Here is a 21395-nt window from a genome sequence, read left to right on the forward strand (position 1 = left end):
CACTGCACTCCAGTCTGGGCAACAGAGTGAGACTCCAACTCAAAAAAATAAAATAAAATAAAATAAAAATCCCAGACTTTGAAGCCAGAGGAAAGTAGATTGCAGTCATTTCACCGCAGTTCCCAACCCCAGAGAGAGGAGACAGTGAAAGACAGTTGCTATAATCTGGCTTAGGGCAAGTTATGGAACCTCTCTGCTCTTTAATGTCTGCATCTGCTGTGGTAATGATAAAAGTACCCACCTTATCAGGTTAAGAGGAATAAATGAGCTTGTATTTGTAAAGCATTTAAAATAGTGCCTAGCACATAATAAGTATATTAGTATGTATTAAATAAAGAAGGGCAGTGGCAAAATAACAATAATGGTCCCTTTTATTAACAGGTATAAAAGTTTCAGGAGTCCTCCCTCATCCCCTAGGTTAATCATGGCTGTTAAAACATGTATCACTGGGCAGACAATGCCTGATCCTTAAAAATGCTAGAGGTGATATTTTTGGTACCTGAAATCTCATTTCCCTGGGGATAAGTACTTTTTGCCCAATTATCACTTACCAGATGTCTGAATTATTCAGCTCATGTATATCTTCAAGCACTCAACTGGTTAGTACTTTAATATTAGTTTTAATAGCTAATTCTCATAATACCTTTCCAGTCTTCTTTCCATCTAAAAGCAAAATGCTATTAGGGCTGGAAGAGTAAGGTATACCTTTGGCATATTTTCTGATCTCAGAGAAAACAGAATCAACTACTTGGCAGGATAGGTCAGAGAAAATGGGTCAAATCTGTTAATTGTTTTAGTTAGGATTCTGAATTTCTGAATTGAGACTGGTGACTTAGAAATGAAATAATTGTATTACTTTATCAAGTCTTCAAGGTATGTGCCTCTAGTAGGTTGATATTTAGATGGGATGCTTGTATTTGAAAATTTATTAAGAAACTACCTGAATTTTGTTTATAATATAATTTTATTTTCTTACAGTTTGCAGTGTTGATGTGGGTATTTACCTATGTTGGTGCCTTGTTCAATGGTCTGACACTACTGATTTTGGGTAAGTCTGCAAAGCCATTGGAATGAAAAATTGCTGGAAAAAGAAATATTGTATGTAAGCAGCTTAGAGACATTTTAGAGAAGAATATTTTTGTAAGCAAAATAGAAGATGTAAGTTTAAGGTTGTGATCTCTTTAAATAAATTGCTGATATTGCTTCTTATTTTTGCTTTAAATAAATTGCTGATATTGCTGCTTTAGTTCCTGAAGACTGCTCCAACTAACAATGATAAACCAGATAAAGGGTGGCCTTATTTGATTGTGCAGTCATAAATCTAACTAAGGATGCCTGTATTTTATAAAATCTGAAGTGATATGACTTGCAGCTAAGAATACTTCCTAGCTTTAATAACTAGCTGCTAATAACTGCAGCCTCCTGCAGGGGCCTTGTGCAGGTAATTCACTCCTCTGGAGTGACTCCTCAATAGCAGAGACATTTGGAAGACCCGTATGTAATTATTCACTCATTAGTGAATTATTCAACACTGCTTGGCTGTCTTGAGTTTTGATAGTTCTTTAGTATTTCTTCCCTTTAAATCATACCAGTCTTTTTGAAAGATTATGTATTTCCTTTTTCAGCTCTGATTTCACTCTTCAGTGTTCCTGTTATTTATGAACGGCATCAGGTAATTTCTTAACTGCTGATTTCAGAATACAGAGCTCTCTATTATGTTGTATTTATGAAGGTATCAGTGCCGGTTTTCAAAGCCTTACAAAAATGAGAAATGTGATGGTTTCTTAAGTAATTTGTTGACACACAGTCATGGTTAATAAGATTCACTAGCAATGGTCATTGTCTAATAACTCCTTTATACCTCTCTTTCAGGCACAGATAGACCATTATCTAGCACTTGCAAATAAGAATGTTAAAGATGCTGTGGCTAAGTAAGTATTTAAAATCTGTACCATTCTTACTAGGATCAGGTGTGCTGGACTTTGAGAACAATGCAGAATTTTCGGATTGCAGGAATAACAGATCTCCACCTAACCTATGGATCATTTATTTCTAGGTTTACTATGTATATTTAAGGCTTTGTTTAAATCTAATTAACGACGCCAAGTTGGTAAAATTATAGTTAATCATTTGGCAGCTTTAGGATTTCATTTCTTGCGTAAGCTGAATAATACACAAGTGGTTCTTAGAGGGTGGCATTCCAAGAAGCAGAAAACAGAGTTCTTAAAATTTAAAATATCTACATTGACATTTTTTCCCTGTCTTTCATTTAGAATCCAAGCGAAGATCCCTGGATTGAAGCGCAAAACTGAATGAAAAAGCCCAAAATAATTAACACTAGGAGTTCATCTTTAAAGGGGATATTTGTTTGATTACATGGGGGAGGGTCAGGGAAGAATGAAACCTTGACATTGCAGTGCAGTTTCACAGATCTTTATTTTTAGCAATGCACTGTTTGAGGAAAAATTACCTGTCTTGACTGCCCTGTGTTCATCATCTTAAGTATTGTAAGCTGCTATGTATGGATTTAAACCGTAATCATCTGTTTTTCCTATGAGGCACTGGTGAATAAAAAAAAAAAGATTTGAGAAAGCTGTATATTATACTTTGTTGCAGGTAGTCTTGCTGTATTTGGGAAAGTTGCAGAGACAGTGGAACTGAAAAAAATAACCCTTTTCACAGTTTGTGTACTGTGTATGGTCTGTGTAGATTGATGCAGATTTTCTGAAATGAAATGTTTAGACGAGAGCATACCACTAAAGCAGGAATGAAAAAGCTTGCCTTTCTGGTATGTTCTAGGTGTATTGTGAATTTTACTGTTATATTAATTGCCAATTAAGTAAATATAGATTATATATATATCTATATATAGTGTTTCACAAAGCTTAGACCTTTACCTTCCAGCTGCCCCACATGCTTGATATTTCAGAGACTCATTGGTTATCCATGTGTAGTTCCAAAGCACATAAGCTAGAAAAAGAAAATATATTTCTAGGAGCACTGCCATCTGTTTTCAACATGAAATGCACACACATAGAACTCCTACATAAATTTCATTGCACAGACTTACTGTAGTTAATTTTGTCACAAGCTCTGAATCTATGGACTGAATCTAATGCTTCCAAAAATGTTGTTTGCAAATATCAAACATTGTTATGCAAGAAATTATACAATGAAGATTTATACCATTGTGGTTTAAGCTGTATTGAACTAAATCTGTGGAATGCATTGTGAACTGTAAAAGCGAAGTATCAATAAAGCTTATAGACTTAAAATGTGTTTGGTATTTTGGATTCATGAAACTGCAGCAGATTAAAAATACACACAGAGGGTAGACTTTGCTTCAACCATTCATGGTAACTTGTGCTTTTAGAAATGTTTTCAGTTCATGATGCAGGTGTGTTTACTTTGACAACAAAAGTCAACAGTGAATGTGTTTACATAATCAAATTTATTTGACACATAACAAAGTGTTTTATGTATTTTATACTTTGATAACTGAAAATAAATTCATGCACCAAATTTTAACATATAGAATACAGTGCAGGATTTATGAACATACATAAAATCATACCATATAAATGTTTACAAATAAGATTTAAGAAGTTTTCATGATACACAGACACTATTGCTCTTTACATATAGTTGTACATATATCATCATTGATCAATTCATTGTTTGTCCACATGGTTATTTTAATGCAAAATCTGATCAGTATGAAAGGTCCAGTAGTACGATATAGGCAGACATGGTTCTCACTCAGCATCACCAATCACATAGTTACAGAAAACAAATAGGACTGCATAGGGACTCTACTGTGGGTCCAACAACCTATGAATGGATTAATGTAAGGCATTAATAAACTGGCATATAAAAATAGCTTAGTGAGTGATCTAATCCATTTAGAATGCTGAAGCACTTCTGTGGTAAATGTGGATCTATTCTTTAACTGAAAATGCTTCATTTTACCTTTAAACTGACAAATGCAAATAGCCAGTAACTCGAGATCTAGAATTTTAGTTCACTAACCAGAAGGACTAATTGGTGTCTATGTGCCCAGAGCCACCAGTCCCACACCAGCCTTCCTTCCTCTTAGTGTGTCAGCCCCATCCAGTAGTCACTGGTTGGCTACATGTGAAATGTGACTTGAGGGGGCTTTAGGGGAGGCTTCTGGTAAATATTGTCCAAGTCACATTCTGTCATACAAACCACTCTGGGGAACTCTAATCATTGTTTTATCATTTTGACTTAACTATTTCTTGGTCTTACAATTTGTTGTGCAGAGATTTTTTTTTTCCTTTTTCTTTTAAATCTGTACTTGATCTATATAGCTCACCTGAAGCAAATCAATAAAAGTCAAGTCAATTCATATTCTTAGGGTGATTAAACCAAGGTGCAGCATCAGGTCATTTCATTTATTTTGACAATTCACATCAGCTCATCTTCCTGAACCAACTTGAGCTTTTTTTAAAAATTTCCTTTCCATTTTGCAGTAGAGGTTTGTTTAATTTGAATTCTTTTGGATTTTGCAGGTTTGGCACTAAACATAATAAATTCATCTATCCCTTCCTGAATTTCTGTTACTTTGCTGCTCACCTTCCTAATAAGCACTATTTCCCAAGCAGCTAACTGATATCTTTCATTTGGGAAGCCTTGACGTAAACACAGGACATGGATGGCAGACTGTATCTGCTAAGGGTCCTGTAGCCCTCCTCAGTTTTGAGGTTGTAGCACCATAGGTAGAAAGGAGATCATTTGTGGGAGGTGAGACAGCAGCCCACACAACTGGAAACTTTCAAAGGCACTTAATGGATATAAAACTCCGCAAACGAAATGTTAAAAAATTAAGTTTCTCAACTTCTTTATACACGGCTCATTTGGTTTTGAAAGCTAAACGTGGAGAACAGAGGCTATCTATTTCTAGTACTTGGGTGCATCTAACTTAAGCTGTCCAACTTGTTTGTAAAAATGAACATTCTTGAAGTATATAGAAACATAATAGCAAAACATCTTTTGTAAAAGTTTTGATGCAAATTAAAAGCTACATATTGGTTAGGGTAACAGGCTTTAAATTTCGTCAGTGGGCTACATTATCAGATAGGATTTCTTTGCCAATGTTGTTAGTACTATAGTTTTTAGTCTCAGGAACAGAGGCAGTCTTAACATTTTAGAACCTGACCTTCCTTCCTTCTTGGCATCACAGTTTTGGAGAGTCCAGGTTATGGGAGCAGTTGTACACCTTCACTAGCATTTTGAGCTTGTGCGTTCCGGCAGCATGGTAGGCATTTCCCAGCAGCTGGTGGCGAAGAGGCGCCCGGGCGCTGCCTCTGCAGTTGCTGGTGTAGCAGCAGCAGCAAGGATGTAAGAGGTTTCTGGCATTTACAGACATCGCCACACAAACACACTGAAAAGGCAGACCAGATCGACATTTTGCATGACTGAAAATCAGACTTGCCATCGAGTGGCCAAAACAAACTTGCCGTATGCTCAAGAGTCAAGCTCTGGTGATGTATTTGAACATTTTGGTTTCAAAAAGTAAACCAAGGATCTCACCACCAACTTAAGGTTTATTGCTATTTTTTAAAAAAGGTTTGTTGGTAGAGTTTGGTTGGTTGGTTGGTTCTTTCAGCCAGCTTGAATGTCTGTGTTAGTGAGGACTTCTGACTTCGCACTATCAACCCTGTTACCACTGGAAAGGTTTTTTATCAACTCCACTTGAGGCCGAGAGCCCTTTCAAGTGTTCAACACAGTGCCAGGGATCACTGTATACTCCAGTGCCGACAAAGGCCTAGGAGCTCTGCGTTTTGAAGGTTATTTCTATGCCTTTTCTAGAAAACAAGTCATCTTGTATCTCCTGCATTGCAGTGGCCAAGTCATCTCTGGCTCGTTCCTAGCTTTTTCACAGTTTGGCTGGTGCTGCTTTGAGTGGGTGTTGCATTTCACAGGGAGCCACTGTCTGTACTATCTCAAGGGCTCTAAGTGCCAGAAGTTGGACAGCAGGCTGGAGCTGGGTGCTCCCGGGCAGGCCAGCAGAAAGCATCCCAGGAGCCATTTCCTTACACAATGCTTTTGGGTGGAAACTGAGTTGAAGTTCTCTATAGGTGCCTTTCTTACAGCCTAACTCAAACCACTAAAAAGTGGCAGAATGTATGTATTCTTTACCCCCTTACGATTTTGCTTGGGCTGAACAGAACCCAATATGCTGCAACAAAACCCTTCAACGACATCCGTTGTGGAAAGCTCAGAGTGATGTAGTTCTGTTCCTCCATACTTTACATAAGAAATGCCAACACTGGTGATCAAGTGGAAGTTCTTAAAAGGGCATGGATGAATTTCCATTCTAACCTGATTATACGCAACAGCCCATGGGGCTACCAAGAGTTCCTACTCAAATTAGCCATCTTGGGTCTCACCCACTTGCCCCTCCTTCCCAGCAGTGTGCCCAGAGTAGCCATTGCATGTACTTGCAATCCCAAGACAGCTCTTGTCGGGACAGGCCTGGCAAAATTTGGGCTGAGAGTCACCGGAGGTCAACACCTTATTTTGGAAAGTCCTTGCCTTCATTAAGACTCAAGGCATGTCCTGTTCAGTATCCCCTCATCACTCCCTCCCATGCCTCAGGAGAGGCCTACCCACAGGATGAGATGGGGAGGGGGAGAAGGCCAGGCCTAGGGAGTCAGATCCAGGCTAATGAGTACCTGCAGTCGTCTCCTCCAGTGCTCACCACATACTTGTCATCGTAAGAGAAACGGATGTTCGTCACGTGAGCCGAGTGACCAAAGTAACGTTTATGTTTGGCCTGTGAGCAAAGTGAATGGAGAGGAGAGATAGCTAAGAGACTGGGTTCCTCTTGGCAAGCAGAGACCGCTTCCAGGACTCAAATCCCCTCCTCCCAGAACCTTTCCTTGGGATTCCCATTTGGTCTGGACTTCTCTTGAGTCAGCCTTTGGTTGACTTTCCTGCCTCTCATTCTTGCCCCATTTGTGGCCGTTTTCCCCACCCTCTGTCCTCCCTTCTGACTTCCAGGACTGCCTCTTCAGAATGGGATGAAAAGGTTAGTCAAATACCAAAACCCCACAGGACTGGGACGGTTTCCTCTATCTCCCAGAGGGCATCTGGATGTGGCCCCTATCTCGCACAGACTGCAGAAGAACAGAGAAGCTGCAGGCAGTGCCAGGAGGCTACTTTGAGGAAGACTCACAAATTTTTCTGTGCATGGAAAGTCGAAGAGCTTCACCAGCCCAAAATCGTCTCCGGTGACAACGTTCAGGCCAGCGTGGGTCACACATGCACAGTTGACATCAGCCTTGTCTGCATTTCGTGGCCAGATCCCAATGACTTCATCTCCCAGAACGCTGTTCCAACAGGAAGTAGTGTTAGGAGCAAGACAGGTGAGGTTTCCTGAAGCAACAATCCCCTCCCTGGGATGAGGGACAGAGGGATGTTCTGCATCATTCAATATGGCCATGCGGTCCTTCTGGCATGAAGATATCTGCCCCCTTCCGGTCTGTATTCCTGCTCCAGCTCTTATTCCCCTCTGCCTCTATTCTCTACACTCCAAAAGGAGGTCTTGGGGCAACCCCTTCAGGTCCCCTCCCACGGTGGGACCTTTTCTGTCCTCTCAATAAATCCTGCTTTTGAAAAAAAAGTATTTGAGCCGGGCTCGGTGGCTCAGCCTGTAATCCCGCGCCTTTGGGAGGCTGAGGTGAATGGATTACCTGAGCCCGCGGGTTCGAGACCCATCTGGGCAACTTCTCTACAATAAATCAAAAAAATCAGCCAGGCGTGGTAGCGCGCGCCTGTAATTCCGGCTACTGGGAAGGCTGAGGCGGAAGCATCGCCGGAGCCCAGCAGGTCGAGGCTGCGGTGGCCGGGAGCGGCCACTGCACTCCAGTCTGGGTGACAGAGTGAGACTCCAACTCAAAAATAAAATAAAATAAAAAATTAAAAAATTTTAAAAAGTATTTGATTCTCTCACTCTTCTCTGTGGTCCTCTGGAATATGTGTATGCTATAGGGAGGAGAGCAGGTGAGCGCCTTCTGACTCACAGGTTGGATGGTCTCCTCCCTCAAGTCAGCCAGACATTGTGTCTCATCCTGCTAGGCAGCAGTTCTACCCTCCCATTCCCTCCCCGGGTGACTGGAGGCCTCATTGTTTACTAGGGTTGGCCAAGAGATGGGAGATGGTTTCCCACTGAACTAGCTGGATGGGGTTGGGGACTTGCAGGAGAGATTACACAAAAAGAGAGACAGCATTTCACAAGCCTATGTCAGGTCAAGCCAGTGACCTAAACTAGTGCCAAGAGGCCTTCCACCCCTGCCCCCAAAAGAAAAGATCGCTGCATCTCTGAGCTGCTTCAGATCCTGGCCATACAAACTTGGAGGCTGAGCCTGGAACAACAGACTCTCTTGTGACCTTTTCCTCAAGAAGTGCTTTCCTCCAGTCACCTTGTCCAGGAGGCCCAGGTGATCTTCTCAATGACCATGGCTTCGGTTACCTGCTTCCCCAGGGGGACCTCATGCACCTGGCGCTTATAGGCTCCTGTTGACACCTGTAGGTGGAAGGGAACCCGTGTTCATCAACTTACTTTCCCAGCCCAAAAGACTCCCCTTTGCCCTGTGTTTCCCAGAACACTGGTCCAGCCTCTGCACCCCTAGGGCTTTCTGCCAAACCCAAGCTCAGCTCCAGGTCACGAAGCCCGTGGTCCACCCACAGCAATGTGACATCCATCTTCTCGCTATTTTCCAAAGTCCTAAGGCAGTTGGTCTCCAAGTGTGGTTCCTGACCAGCAACCTCAGCAGCAACTGGAAACTCTAGAAATGCAAATTTTGGGGCCCCACCAAATAGGAGGCATAGAGGGTGAGGCATAGCAAAGTGTGTTTTAGCAAAGCCTCCAGGTGTTTTCAAGACACAGGAATCCCTGTTCTCAGAGAACCAAGGACATTTGGTACAGAGGTAAGGCAAGTTTTCTCATGGACAGCCGCTAATACAGGTGATTTCTGAAAAGTGTCTAGGCCTGATCCTTGATTCACTGGGCGTCTTCTAGGGGAAACTGACCACTTTTCCTACTGCCAAGAACGTTTGCCAGCAAATGGCTGCCGCCTTCCTCACTCTCCCCTTGCAGAGCCTCTACCCCAGGCACCCGGCTTTCCTTCTGTTCTGGAATGAGCTGAGATCTTTTCCACTTCAGGGCTTTCACACAGATGGCCTGGAACAGTGTTCCTGCCTGTCTTGGTTGGCTAACTCCTACACACCCTACAGACCTCAGCTTAAATATCACTTGCTAGGAGAGGATGTGCATCTAAATTCAGTACCTTGTTAAGTATTCCTCAGCACCCTGTACTTTTCCTTCTCTGCACATAATCACAACTTGTAATTATATGTATATTTTGTGATTGTCTATTTAATGCTTGTCTTCACTACAGAGCAAGCTCCAGGAGACAGGGACCAGTCCCATTTTGCCCACCCTAGCATAGTACATGGTTCGGTAAATACTGGAATGAATGACTGTATCCTCTCTGTCTCACAGTGAATATCCAATAGAAATCATTCTGATTTTAGCTGTCAGTCCTAGGGCTGAGACCCCTCCCGATCCTTCCAGGGAGTACTCCCAGGCCTATTTTCTGGAGTTCAGGTCCCAATTGTGGAGAGGCCATGCTTGTGGAGTGTGGCTTAGAAATGACATGAGTAAGTATAAGAAGTGACACCGGTTTAGGGGTAGCCCCAAAGAACTAGAAATTAGTAAGCTTTGATGGGTTGGTAAGGCAAGGAGGATTAAAGATGATTAGGGCTTGTGTTTCCTACTTTTCTTATTGAATACTATTTTAAATTCTATTTCTTCAACCTTCTTAAATTCAGTAAGCCCCTGTTTCTTCATTTATAAAATAGGGGGAAAGTAACAGTACTTTAAGAGGTCCTGTGGAGAGTAAATTAGCACATTGCCTGCTACACAGTAAGGACTCAATTGCTAGAGACCTTTGTTATTACTATGACTATTGGTTGGCCCAGATATAAGTAAACCCAAAACATACCTGTATGTATTTGCTATCCGCAGAAAAATCCATCTGAATGACAAAACTTGGGATATCTTTGCAGTAGCCAATGCGGTTCAGATTTGTGCCCTGAGTGAGGTCATAGAAGTCAACTGTGTGTTCAGAAGAACCAACGGCTAAGAACCGGTTGTCTGGGCTGATTCTAGAAAAAGCAATCCAAGAGCACGGTCCATGAACAGGGCTATATGGGGCTGGTCAGGCACGAAGGTTGCTCTGGAACGGGTTCCAGGCCCAGAGGCAGTGAGATCCACTTTGTGGCTCACATGTGGTTAGCTCCTGACCTTCTTTGGAGTTTAATACTTTCTCTGAATTGAATCCCTCAGCAGTAAGAAAATGAATGTATGCAGGCTTTTGTAGAATGACATTTTACAAATCGTTTTTACCATACCCTTATGGAAATTAGCAGACATATCTGAGAGTGAACCCATGAGAAGGAATCCTTTCACAGCTGGCTTGTTGAAAGTGACCCTCTCACAGCTGATTCTTCACTTCAGCCATGGCTGGAATGGGAGCCACTGGTAAGACAAATGCTCGCCTTTCTCCTTCCTGCCCAGACCACCCGCTTATGTACCTGATATCTTGGATAGCAGATTTCCGGTCTCGTTTTTTCCCCCAAACTTTCAGGCTGTTCACCAATAGGATGACAAACTCTCCATTCTTCATGCCAATGGCCACCATCTCCCCGTCGGGGCTGTAGGCTGCACACCTGGCCGCGTGGCCCAGGCTCACCTTGTTGACCAGCTTCTATATTGATACAAAGTAAAGTTGCCTGAGTCCTTGGCCCCCTCGGGCACCTCGGGGGGCCAGAGTAGTGGTACTGCCTTTGCTGCCATGGTAGGCCACAAAATCTTTTCCTTCTTATAGGAAATGTCCCCGAGTAGCCGTATGTTTTGATTAGAGCAGCTTAAGGGACAAGTTTTAGGGCAGAGGTTGGCAAACTTTTTCTGAAAATGGTTGTGCAGTAACTGTTTTAGACTTTGTGGGCCACACAGCCTCTGTTGCAACTACTCAACTCTGCCATTACAGCACAAAGCAGCCACAGATGGTATGCAAACAAATGAGTGTGGCTTGATTTATAGGAACAGGCAGCAGGCCAGATTTGATCCTCTAGATGTAGACTCTTGTTTAGGGGAAAGAGTTTGAGCTCCAGCATCTGCTAGTTCAGATTCTGACTCCTGGTTCTGTCACTTACTAGCTAGGGGTGTTTGGGTAAGTTACATCTTAGTTTTCCTATTTGTAAAGAAGTGATATTAATAATGGTCTTGTAAGGTTATTGTAAACATCTTAGCTATGAAGCCTGGTATTCAGTAGGCATTCAATTAGTGATAGCTATTTTTTTGTTTGTTTGTTTTTTGATTTTTTTTTTTGAGTTGGAGTCTCACTCTGTCACCCAGACTGGAGTGCAGTGGCCGCTCCCGGCCACCGCAGCCTCGACCTGCTGGGCTCCGGCAATCCTTCCGCCTTAGCCTTCCAAGTAGCTGGAACTACAGGCACACGCTACCACACCCGGCTAATTTTTGACTTATTGTAGAGATGAGGTCTCGCCAAGTTGCCCAGGCGGGTCTCGAACCCGCGGGCTCAGGCAATCCACTCACCTCAGCCTCCCAAAGCACTGGGATTACAGGCTGAGCCACCAAGCCCGGCTAACTGTTGTTAATAATAATTATAAACACTCACATGGGAGTGTAACAACCACACTTACGCTTTTGCATGTCTATCCTGTGACCCTTTCACTACAAATATGACTGACACATTTACTAGCCAAAAACTGAAACCAAGTATTTTAATTACTAGAACTTAAGTACTTGTTTTAACATTGGATGAGGCTTGGTAACATTAATCTTTTTGTTTTTCTACAGACTATGCCTTAACATTTTATATTTTTTACCCAAGATGAACTTTAAAATTGTTTTCCCAGCCGGGCTTGGTGGCTCAGCCTGTAATCCTGAGCCTTTGGGAGGCTGAGGTGAGTGGATTGCCTGAGCCTGTGGGTTCGAGACCCGCCTGAGCAGCGAGACCTCATCTCTACAATAAATCAAAAAATCAGCCGGGCATGGTAGCACATGTCTGTAATTCCGGCTACTCGGAAGGCTGAGGCGGAAGGATCGCCGGAGCCCAGCGGGTCGAGGCTGCAGTGGCCGGGAGCAGCCACTACACTCCAGTCTGGGCGACCGAGTGAGACTCCAACTCAAAAAATAAATAAATAAATAAAAATGTTTTCTCAAACCCTTAAGAGAAACTTTGTTGGGATTTTGATGGAAATACATTAGCTCATTTGGGAACATTTGACATTCTAAATTATTTTTCGGTTTTCTCATCCAGGGAGGACATGATTTGTCTCTTTACTTTTTTAGGTTTTGTGTGTTCTTTCATGACAAGAGAATAATCATTCTCGATTACACTATTCCTGTACTATAAATAGTTATAGCAGGACATACAGCTAAAAGACAATTAGATGGATGCGGTGAGTGGGACTTCTTTTGTTGCTAGACGTTCTAACCTGACCTTTACTAGGCCCCATTCCCTACCTCTGTCTTGACCTGGTTTGACCTTGTTCAGCTCCCACTGCTGTGCCGCCCACCTGTGGGCATCTGAACCCAGGCAGAGTCACCCCTCACCTTGTCAGCCAGGTCCCAGATCCGGGCTGTGCCGTCATTGCTGGCAGAGATGAAGATGTCCTTGGAGGGGTGTGTGGCTAGGCCCCAAATCTCCCCTTCCATGTGTCCATCAATCAGGATGTTGGAAGCAGCATTTTTTTCACCAACTTCAATTATCTCTCCATCTTTGGTTCCCACTAAAATTTTTCCCTGTTGTAATCAAAACACTATTAGAAAAAGGACAAATACTGTGTGGTTCCACTCATATGAGGTACCCAGAGTAGTCAGATTCATAGAGACAGAAAGTAGAATGGTGGTTGCCAGGGTCAAGGGGAAGAGGTGAAGGGGAATTAGTGTTGAATGGGTACAGAGTTTGTTTTGCAAGATGAGAAGAGTTCTGTGGATGGATGGGGCGATGGCTGCACAACAGAAGGAATGTACCTAAGGTACCTGAATGTATACTTTAAAATGGTTAAAATGTTATGTATAGTTTTCCACAATTAAAAAAAACTTGTTTTAAACCACTATTAGGAAAACTTGGGAAAGTGACTTTGCTGCATTAGTATTAAAATAGGAAGGGCTGAGAGGTATTTTAACAACCAAACTGTCCATCCCTAATCAATCTTCACCTCACTTTGCTTTTTCTCCATCAACTAACTTGAGTGAGAGCTTCAGCACAGATACAGACTTCTGTATCATCCAGCCTTTGCTAGAATATTCCAGTGACTGCAAACTCACTACATAGCGGCCAATTTCTGTTCTCAGACAGCTCAAACTCTTAGTAAGTTATTCTTCTCCTCCTCCTCCTTCTTCTTCTTCTTCTCCTTCTTCCTCCTCCTCCTTCTTCCTTCTTCTTCTTCGAGTTGGAGTCTCATCGCTCACGGTCACCCCAGTATTGACCTGCTGGACTCCAGCGATCCGTCCGCCTCAGCCTTCCAATTAGCCAGAACTACAGGTGTGTGCTATCACGCCTGACTAATTTTTGATTTATTGTAGAGATGAGGTCTCACCAAGTTGCCCCGGCTGGTCTCGAACTCGTGGGCTCAGGCAGTTCACTTGCCTTGGCCTCCCAAAGTGCTGGGATTACAGGCTGAGCCACCAAGCCTGGCCAGTAAGTTCTTCTTTCCACTGAACAAAAATCTATCTCCTGAGAACTTCCAGGCTCTGGGCCTTGTCCTGTCTTCTTTTCCCATAATTACCCTTCCAAGTGATTGTCACAACTACTTAAAAACACAATTCCTAATTTTTAATTATCTGTACTCCAAGTCAGGTTTGCCTTGTTTTAATAGAGTGTATCTAGAAAACCAATTCTTAGACTGATACCAATTCAAAAATATAAACACAAGGTATTAAATAGAGGCTTAGAGATCTGTTTTTAAGTGCATCAAATCTCCTGAGGGAAATTTTAAGAGAAGAAAGAAAAGGGAAAACACACGTCAGGGTCTCGCCCTGAGATTCTAGTGGGCAGCTCTGGGAAGCAGCTTGGACAACCATATTTTAAAAAGACTTGACAGTTATTTTTGATACACAGCCAGTATAAGAGTTGGAAGCCAATGGCTTTGAGTCAGGTGGTTTGGTGGCCCTCACTCTCCCCCTTACTGACCTTGTAACCTTGGGTATAGGCCAATTATTTAATATCTCTAAGCTTATAAGAATAGTATCCATAATGCTGGGAGCTAACATCTGAATGTGACTGTATGCCAGGCAGAGCCAAAGGTACTATCACAGGTAATGGTGCAACCCTCACAACAACCTCATGACAAACCTTGGTGCTAGACACAGAAATGTTAAGGAACACGACCAAGGCCACAGGTTGTACCCAGGTCTGCCTGGCTCTGCCAAGCGACCTCCACCCTACAACATAATTGAAGCTTTGTTTCCAGGGTTAAACAAACCAGCACAGGGAAAATCCCTGGCTGGGAAAGCACTGACGACACTCCCGCCTCCGCTGGCCCAGTCCCAAGGGGCATGGGGAGACCTGCCACGTGCTCACTTTGCCGCGGCACACAGAGCGCACACACTCCACCAGCTGCCCCGTCTCCAGCTGGAAGGCCCGGCAGCGCTTCATCTCCTGGTCCCACAGTTTCACAGCACCTCCTTCTTTGGTCCTAAAAAAGATCGACATGCACGCAGGCTGGTAGCCTTCATCCTAGGACCTCCCCATGGTCCTTCCTCCCCTCACTGGTCATCAAGGCCATGGCCACTTGGGCCCAGCAAGGCAGACCCTCCAGGGTCTGGACCCTCCAAGGAGTGGCCCCCTTCTCAGACCCTGCTGATGAGTGTTCACAACCTCCTGAAACTGCAGATTTCCTCAAATGCCTTTAAATGCTACTATCTTGGGAGGAAAGAAAATGTCACCAGGAGAATCAGATTGTTTTCATTAGATTAGAACACTAAGAGAAATGTTTCTCCTGTCTTCAGGCTTTGTTTCCACATCTTTCCTGTCTTCTTTTCTCTTCTTCCTCTATACCCCCCTAAACGGTTACTGAGAGTAACATTTCATGAATAGCAAAGTCACTGTGGTTTGTTCAAGAATACCTCTTGGGTTTTTTAACTACCATTAAATCACCTCTCTATTCCCCTCTTAGTTGTGAAGTTTTTGACCCAGGACCCTCTGAGAGAGATGACCGATCTTCCTAATGCAAAAAAAAGACAGGAGAAAGATAATCTGCATTTTCTCCAAGTTGGAGATGCTCTTGTCATTTTCTCCTAAGACAATAACAAAAGACAAGTTGTCCCCAGAGGAGCTTCTGCTTACGGCCGCTCTTTTCCACCGGTCACTATGAGTCCATCCCGAAGGGTTGTGTACATTGTGAACACGGGGCCTGTGTGGGCCTTGGCCACTAGCCGGATGAGGAAGTGATCCTTCCAGACATAGACGTCTCCGTTGATGGCACCCGTGAAAGTGAGGTTGTTCTGTAAACGAAGGGACATTTTCCACACTAGGAATATACTCAAAAGGGTCCCTTCCCCACCACCTGCTCCTTTATTAAGGAATCAGAGCTAGAGAAGCAAACACGCATAGCCAATTTTATCTTCTGTGCTAAGGAAAGCAGAACTTGCAGAAAAATCACCAAGAGCTTATCATAAGGCAATCGTCTGGCTTTGAAATTTACTCTATTTAGTTGCCTTAGACATTTTACTTCCCCACTGAGCATAGCTTTGAAGTAACAAGAACTCCCCCTCTGTGAGCACACCCCAAGTGACAGCCGGGGAAGGGGCCAGCTCCAGCCTGAGAGGAAACTTGCCTGGGACTCGTCTGTGGGGTGGTCCTCCAAAGCTGGAAGACCAAGAGGTGACTGTGTTCCAAATGGTGTCAAGAAAGCTTTCCTTGGCTGAGGGCACCCTACAGACCACTTGAGGGTAGCAATTGGGGGGAATTTGTGGCACAAGGGGACTAGGAAGGAAAAGAACCTCTATCTAGCAGTGGACGTTGTTCCCAGCACCCTATGGGTTTTCTCCTCTCAGGTCTGATGGGCTTGCGAGTCAGGGTCTGCCTCTGGGATAGCAAACCTCCAGTGTTGGGTAAATGTCTTACCTTTTCTCATGAATGTTTTAAGGAAAAAATGAAAAAAAAATTTCAACTCACCCATCTGTGCTTAAGGAAAGGGAAGAATGATTGCAAATAAGCCAGGAGAGGAGACAATGTGGAAATGACCTTCTTGCTGTTTTCAGCTTCTTGGCCAAACTTCCCTCCCCACCCCACACCCATGCCCAGGGACTCAGGGACCCCTCTTGGAAGCATCTGTTGGAACTCACAGCACCGAAGGCCACGGAGAGCATCGTCTGCATCTTGGCAGCCCCCATGGAACCAATGACCCCTTTCTTGTAAAGCAAGGCGCTGCCCGCCAGGGTCCAGAACTTCATGTGCTTGACCCCGACAGATACAAACTGTGTGTCTGAGTCAGGGCGAAATTCCACCACAAATATGCGCTCCAGGTGACCCCCTCGGCTGGCAACCTTGGCACCTGTGTGGATGACAGAGTCTGGTGAGGCTGGCCCTTCTTCCTCGCTTCATGGACCAGGCTGGGGAAGCTGCAGCCCAGGATGGCTCTCCACCCCAGTAGGCTCAGGGCATGCCTCAGTGTCCCTTCTTTAATAGCTCCCTCTCCCCTTCAGACCTTGCCCCCAAGATGGGGGAGAGAGTGTGTCTGAGAAGTTTCCAGAACAGTAGGTGCTGCCAACATTTCCCCCCACTCAATTATCCATGAATATAGCAAAAAATGATGGTCCATGAGATAGAAGTTTCCAGATATGAGAAAAAGGCAAATGGCTTAGGGGTACTCCCTATCCCCCCAAGTCTCCAGTATCGCCACAGCAGTCACCCCCCCAAAACACCAAACCCTCTCCCAGCTATCACTGGGACTCACATTCCTTTTTTTTTTAGATGTCTAAGATTCTCTGTATTTCTTTTCTTTTCTTTTTAAGTTCCCCATATTCCTTTTTATTTTGTGGTTTTTAGGTTTAATTTTTTAAACATTTAATTACTAGTTTTTTCCTCAACCCCAATTATTTATGTTTTTGATTATCTCTTTTTATTTAACCTTTGTCTTCATCACATTCCATCTCCACTATTTACTAGGTGGAAGACAAGTTATTTAACCTCTCTAGGTTGCAGTTTACTCACCTGTGATTGGAGGATAATAATAGTTCCTATTTCATAAGGTGTTGCGAGGATTAAACAAATTGACATAAATAAAGATCTCAGCACAGTGCTTGACACAGTGGGTATTTTGTGTTAGCTTCTATTCTTTTAGCCTGTATTTTACACACATCTATTTTTATCTCATCTTTATCTTTAAGCTCTTGAGTTTTTCATTTTTATTTTAAAGTCTGTTACCTTTTCTTTCAATATTCTTTTAACTTACTATAATGTTTTCATTCCAATTTCCTCTCCATTGTCTCTCCTCCCCTTATTATTTACACACATTATTTTTCTCCCCCTTTCTCCTCACTTCACATTTGTTTTGAGGATGGCTCTCTAGTCCAGTGGTGGTGGTGGGTTTTTAATGTAGTTGGACTTGTAGCTGACACTCCCTAAGGGACTCCCTTTCCAGGCAAGACTAGGGGAGCCCACAGATCACCTCTCTCAGCTGTAATTCTCTCTGTACCTGGAGTCCGTGACTACTTTTTTTTTTTTTGAGTTAGAGTCTCACTCTGTTGCCCAGGCTGGAGGGCAGTGGCCGCTCCCGGCCACCGCAGCCTCGACTCTCTGGGCTCCAGCGATCCTTCCGCCTCAGTCTTCCAAGTAGCTAGAACTACAGGTGCACACTACCATGCCCGGCTATTTTTTGATTTATTGTAGAGATGAGGTCTCGCCAAGTTACCCAAGCGGGTCTCAAACCTGCGGGCTCAGGCAATCCACTCACCTCAGCCTCCCAAAGGCGCGGGATTACAGGCTGAGCCACCGAGCCTGGCTTCATGACCACTCTTAACAGTTTTCTCTCTTCCTACTTGTGGGTCAGAGGTTTTAAACCCCATGATCTCTAAGGATACCATAAACAAAGTAAGACAAACAAGAGACTGGGAGAAAGTATTTGCAATGCTTATAAAGGATTAACATTAATAATCTAAAAACAACTACAAATCGTAAGTAAAAGACAAACAACCCTCCCACCCCCAGTGGAAGAAGGATTTGAAAGGTGAATTACAGAAGAAGCAACACACGTGGCCAATAAAGAGATGGAAAGAGGATCAATCTCTCTAGTCATGGGGGAAATACAAACTAACAATGAGACACACATTCTTTCTAAGCGACTGTTGCTTTTCCCTCATTTTAATCTCATGGACGCTTCCAATTGTCCAATTGTCCCTCTCCTCACTGTCTTCTAGTCTGCTCAAAGCAAATTACACAGATGTATCTAGGACCTGACAACATGCATTTTATGCAACAAGTTCATTTTTAGTTATATTTTATTTGATTATTCTTACCTACACACCCAAACACACAGGTTCCCCAAAACAATCCTCTAACAAAAGAGGAATGAATAAATAATAGGCTCTCTAGTGATATCAAAATGTTTATAAACCTCCCTAGACACCTGCTATTGATCTGTAAGCAAGACTTGAAACGAAGGAAAAAGCACATCAGAGAAGCAAGGAAGAAGAGATGACAAGTCCACAGTCAATTTGGAAGAGGTTGTCACTGGTAATGGATTAGACATTAGCACTGGCTCTGCACCCTCGGTGCCATGAGAGAACCATATGAAAAGCAGCCTCTCTCTGCTTTCCCTCTCCCCCCTTCAATAAGCTTTGTCCTTGGGACCCTGTTGAAAGGTCTTGGCTCCTCCAGCCCTCCCTCGGGAGGCCAGAAAGGGCCCCAGGTGAGCAAGAGCTATGCCAGAGCAGGCACTGCCTGGAGGACAGATGAAGGAAGTGAAGAGGAGGAGCCTGCACTTAAAAAGACAAGACGGCCCACAGGGGCCATTGTGAAAGCTTTTTCCCAAAAATCTAGAAATAGAGTTAGCAGCATTGAAGAAAAACACCAGGAAGCAAGTTATGCTCCCAAATAAGAAAGGGTTTCATACCAAGAGTTTTCCAGCAGTGTGTGGGCTGCCGTGTGCAGTGATGAGAGCCACATCCTTGAAAGTATTCAAGCAGAGGACAGAACTCAGCCAGTCAGGAACACACTGGGAGGAATTTCTCCATGGACTGCCTGGTCAGGACGACTTCTCTAGTTCGTCCAGCTCTAAGACGATCTATCACATAAGAGTCACCTGGGTTGAGTCTACTCCATCAGTTGACCACGTGACAGCACAAGAACTGACTCTGCACCCCAAGATATCGATTATGGAGCTATGGACACAAGATACTAATGAAGAAGAAAAATTTAAAATGTGCTTTTCTTTTTTTTGAATTGGAATCTCATTCTTTCCCCGAGGCTGGAATGCAGTGGCATGCTCACAAACTTGACCTGGGTTCAGGCGATCCTTCCAAGTAACTGGAACTATAGGTGCAGACTACCATGCTTGGCTTATATTTTGATTTATTGTAGAGACGAGTTCTCACCAACTTGCCCAGACTGGTCTTGAACCCCTGAGCTTAGGCAATCCTGTTGCCTTGGCCTCCCAAAGTGCTGGGATTACAGGTTTGAGCCACCACATCCAGCAAAATGTGGTTTTCTAGAAACACCTGGATTCAGCCACCTCCCATTGCAATGTGACGAGTGAGTCTCATCATAAATGTCTGCAAGCTGTCAGCCTCACAGGAGCAGGAGGGACTGAGCTTTCTTCCCAATGCACTCATCCCTTTACAGCCTTCACTCGCGCCCCCCGCAACGCCACCATGGGAAGATGAAGAGATAATGGGACCCCAGGGTCTTGGATTGGAGCAGTGCCACCTCTGTGCTTGCCTGGCTCCGCGTGCCCCAGATACAGGCTGCCTGGCTGCAGACAGACCTCATTAATGTCCTAACTAATTGGATCTGCTTTTGCCAGAGCAGTACTCAGCCTGAGAATACACTCGAAATATTGTACAACAGTAATTCTAAGATGATAAATTTAGTAGCAGCTTGCATGTGCAAGTGTGTGTGTGCGCGTGCACATGTGTACTTGCATGTATCATGGGAGGACAAGAAATTCTGCTACAGTAAATGTAAACTTTGACTGCAAGATGAATTCCCGTTGCAAAAGTGTTAAAATGTTTTTTAAAATTGTCTTTAATTGCTTCTGAGATTATGGTGACACATCATCCCAGTTCCTATAATAAGGCGACCGAGGTGACAAAGCTGTTGCAGAGTCCAGGGACCACCAGGAAGAACACCGGGAACAATGAAGCTTGGGGAAGGAAAGTGGTGAAAACAGGAATGGGGGAAGGATCTGCTGTTTGAGGAGGGAGGCTGACAACATCAGGGCACTTCTCCAAAGTACCCGATGACCCTTCACTAACTGCCCAGAGTCCCTGACAGCCTTCTCCTGGCCATGGTGCCAAAAGATACGGTGGCAGCTAGTAAGCAGCTGCTCCAGGCCCCCCAGCGCCCTGGTTTCTGCTTGCCCTGCAGCAGCGCCTGTGGTGGACTTTGGAGTAAGGCAGATCTGGGCTCACGCCCGGCCCACACTGCAGACAAGACCGCAAGCTAAGCTTCATTACCTTCCTGCCATCGCCAGACGGTGATGGTGTGCTCAGGGTCCACGCCAACGGACACCAGGAGCTTTCCGGTGGCACTGAAGTTGACGTAATTCACTCCCTTGGAGTGGAAGCATCGCAGCATGGAGAGGGTGTGTTTGGTCATGGCATCCCATATGTGGATCGAAGGTGTTGTCCCTGAGTGGGGAAGCATGACAAAGAACTAAGGCAGATGGAAGGGTGGGAACAAGGCAACACTCGCGATCGTTTCAAAGCCTCTTTAAAACAAGTGTTTAGGGGCGTTACATTTCTGGACATGAGACCGAGAGTCTGACCTGGCCAAAGGAGAAAGTCTACAGGAGCCTTGCTTTTAAAGACAGAGCCCTATAGCACACACGCTTGCGGAGGACTTTATGCAAAGGAAACTGGTGAGGTCAGTGATTTGTATCTGCGATTCAGTCAGACACAATCAGCAAACATGATACAACGATATGTTTTTGCTGCGAGATTCAAACTACTCATGAATGAAACAGCCTTACCTGGGGTTTCCATAATATCACCTGCATTGTGTGGGCAATGGCAATGAGGAAGCGTCAAGGGAAAACAACAGCTAAAATAAGTCATGTGTCTAAAGTGAGGCACTCGATACATTCAAATTAAAATTTAAAATGGACATGGGTTC

General features: G+C 44.0%; 2 protein-coding genes across 8 annotated transcripts in view; one reads left to right on the forward strand and one right to left on the reverse strand.

Annotated features, from left to right (window-relative positions):
- RTN4 (reticulon 4) overlaps positions 1-3275 on the forward strand; it is an 81494-nt gene extending 78219 nt beyond the window's left edge. For all 6 annotated transcript variants that reach the window (XM_021711184.1, XM_021711183.1, XM_008055641.2 and 3 more), the window contains 4 exons: positions 979-1048; positions 1626-1672; positions 1873-1931; positions 2274-3275. In XM_021711184.1, coding sequence (XP_021566859.1) covers positions 979-1048; positions 1626-1672; positions 1873-1931; positions 2274-2316 — 219 coding nt within the window. In that variant the 3' untranslated portion in view covers positions 2317-3275. The remainder of the gene's footprint in view (positions 1-978; positions 1049-1625; positions 1673-1872; positions 1932-2273) is intronic.
- A 157-nt stretch (positions 3276-3432) lies between these two features.
- The window catches only part of EML6 (echinoderm microtubule associated protein like 6), a 304500-nt gene continuing 286537 nt past the window's right edge, over positions 3433-21395 (reverse strand). For both annotated transcript variants that reach the window (XM_008055643.1, XM_021711181.1), the window contains 11 exons: positions 20738-20911; positions 16409-16617; positions 15408-15565; positions 14643-14757; positions 12671-12859; positions 10624-10796; positions 10032-10194; positions 8448-8551; positions 7202-7355; positions 6699-6799; positions 3433-5404 (listed from right to left, as the gene is read on the reverse strand). In XM_008055643.1, the coding sequence (XP_008053834.1) occupies positions 5380-5404; positions 6699-6799; positions 7202-7355; positions 8448-8551; positions 10032-10194; positions 10624-10796; positions 12671-12859; positions 14643-14757; positions 15408-15565; positions 16409-16617; positions 20738-20911 (1565 nt within the window). In that variant the 3' untranslated portion in view covers positions 3433-5379. The remainder of the gene's footprint in view (positions 5405-6698; positions 6800-7201; positions 7356-8447; positions 8552-10031; positions 10195-10623; positions 10797-12670; positions 12860-14642; positions 14758-15407; positions 15566-16408; positions 16618-20737; positions 20912-21395) is intronic.

This window comes from Carlito syrichta, unplaced genomic scaffold (assembly GCF_000164805.1).
Source record: "Carlito syrichta isolate Samal-C Ts95f unplaced genomic scaffold, Tarsius_syrichta-2.0.1 Scaffold301904, whole genome shotgun sequence".
In the NCBI taxonomy this organism is placed as follows: domain Eukaryota; kingdom Metazoa; phylum Chordata; class Mammalia; order Primates; family Tarsiidae; genus Carlito; species Carlito syrichta.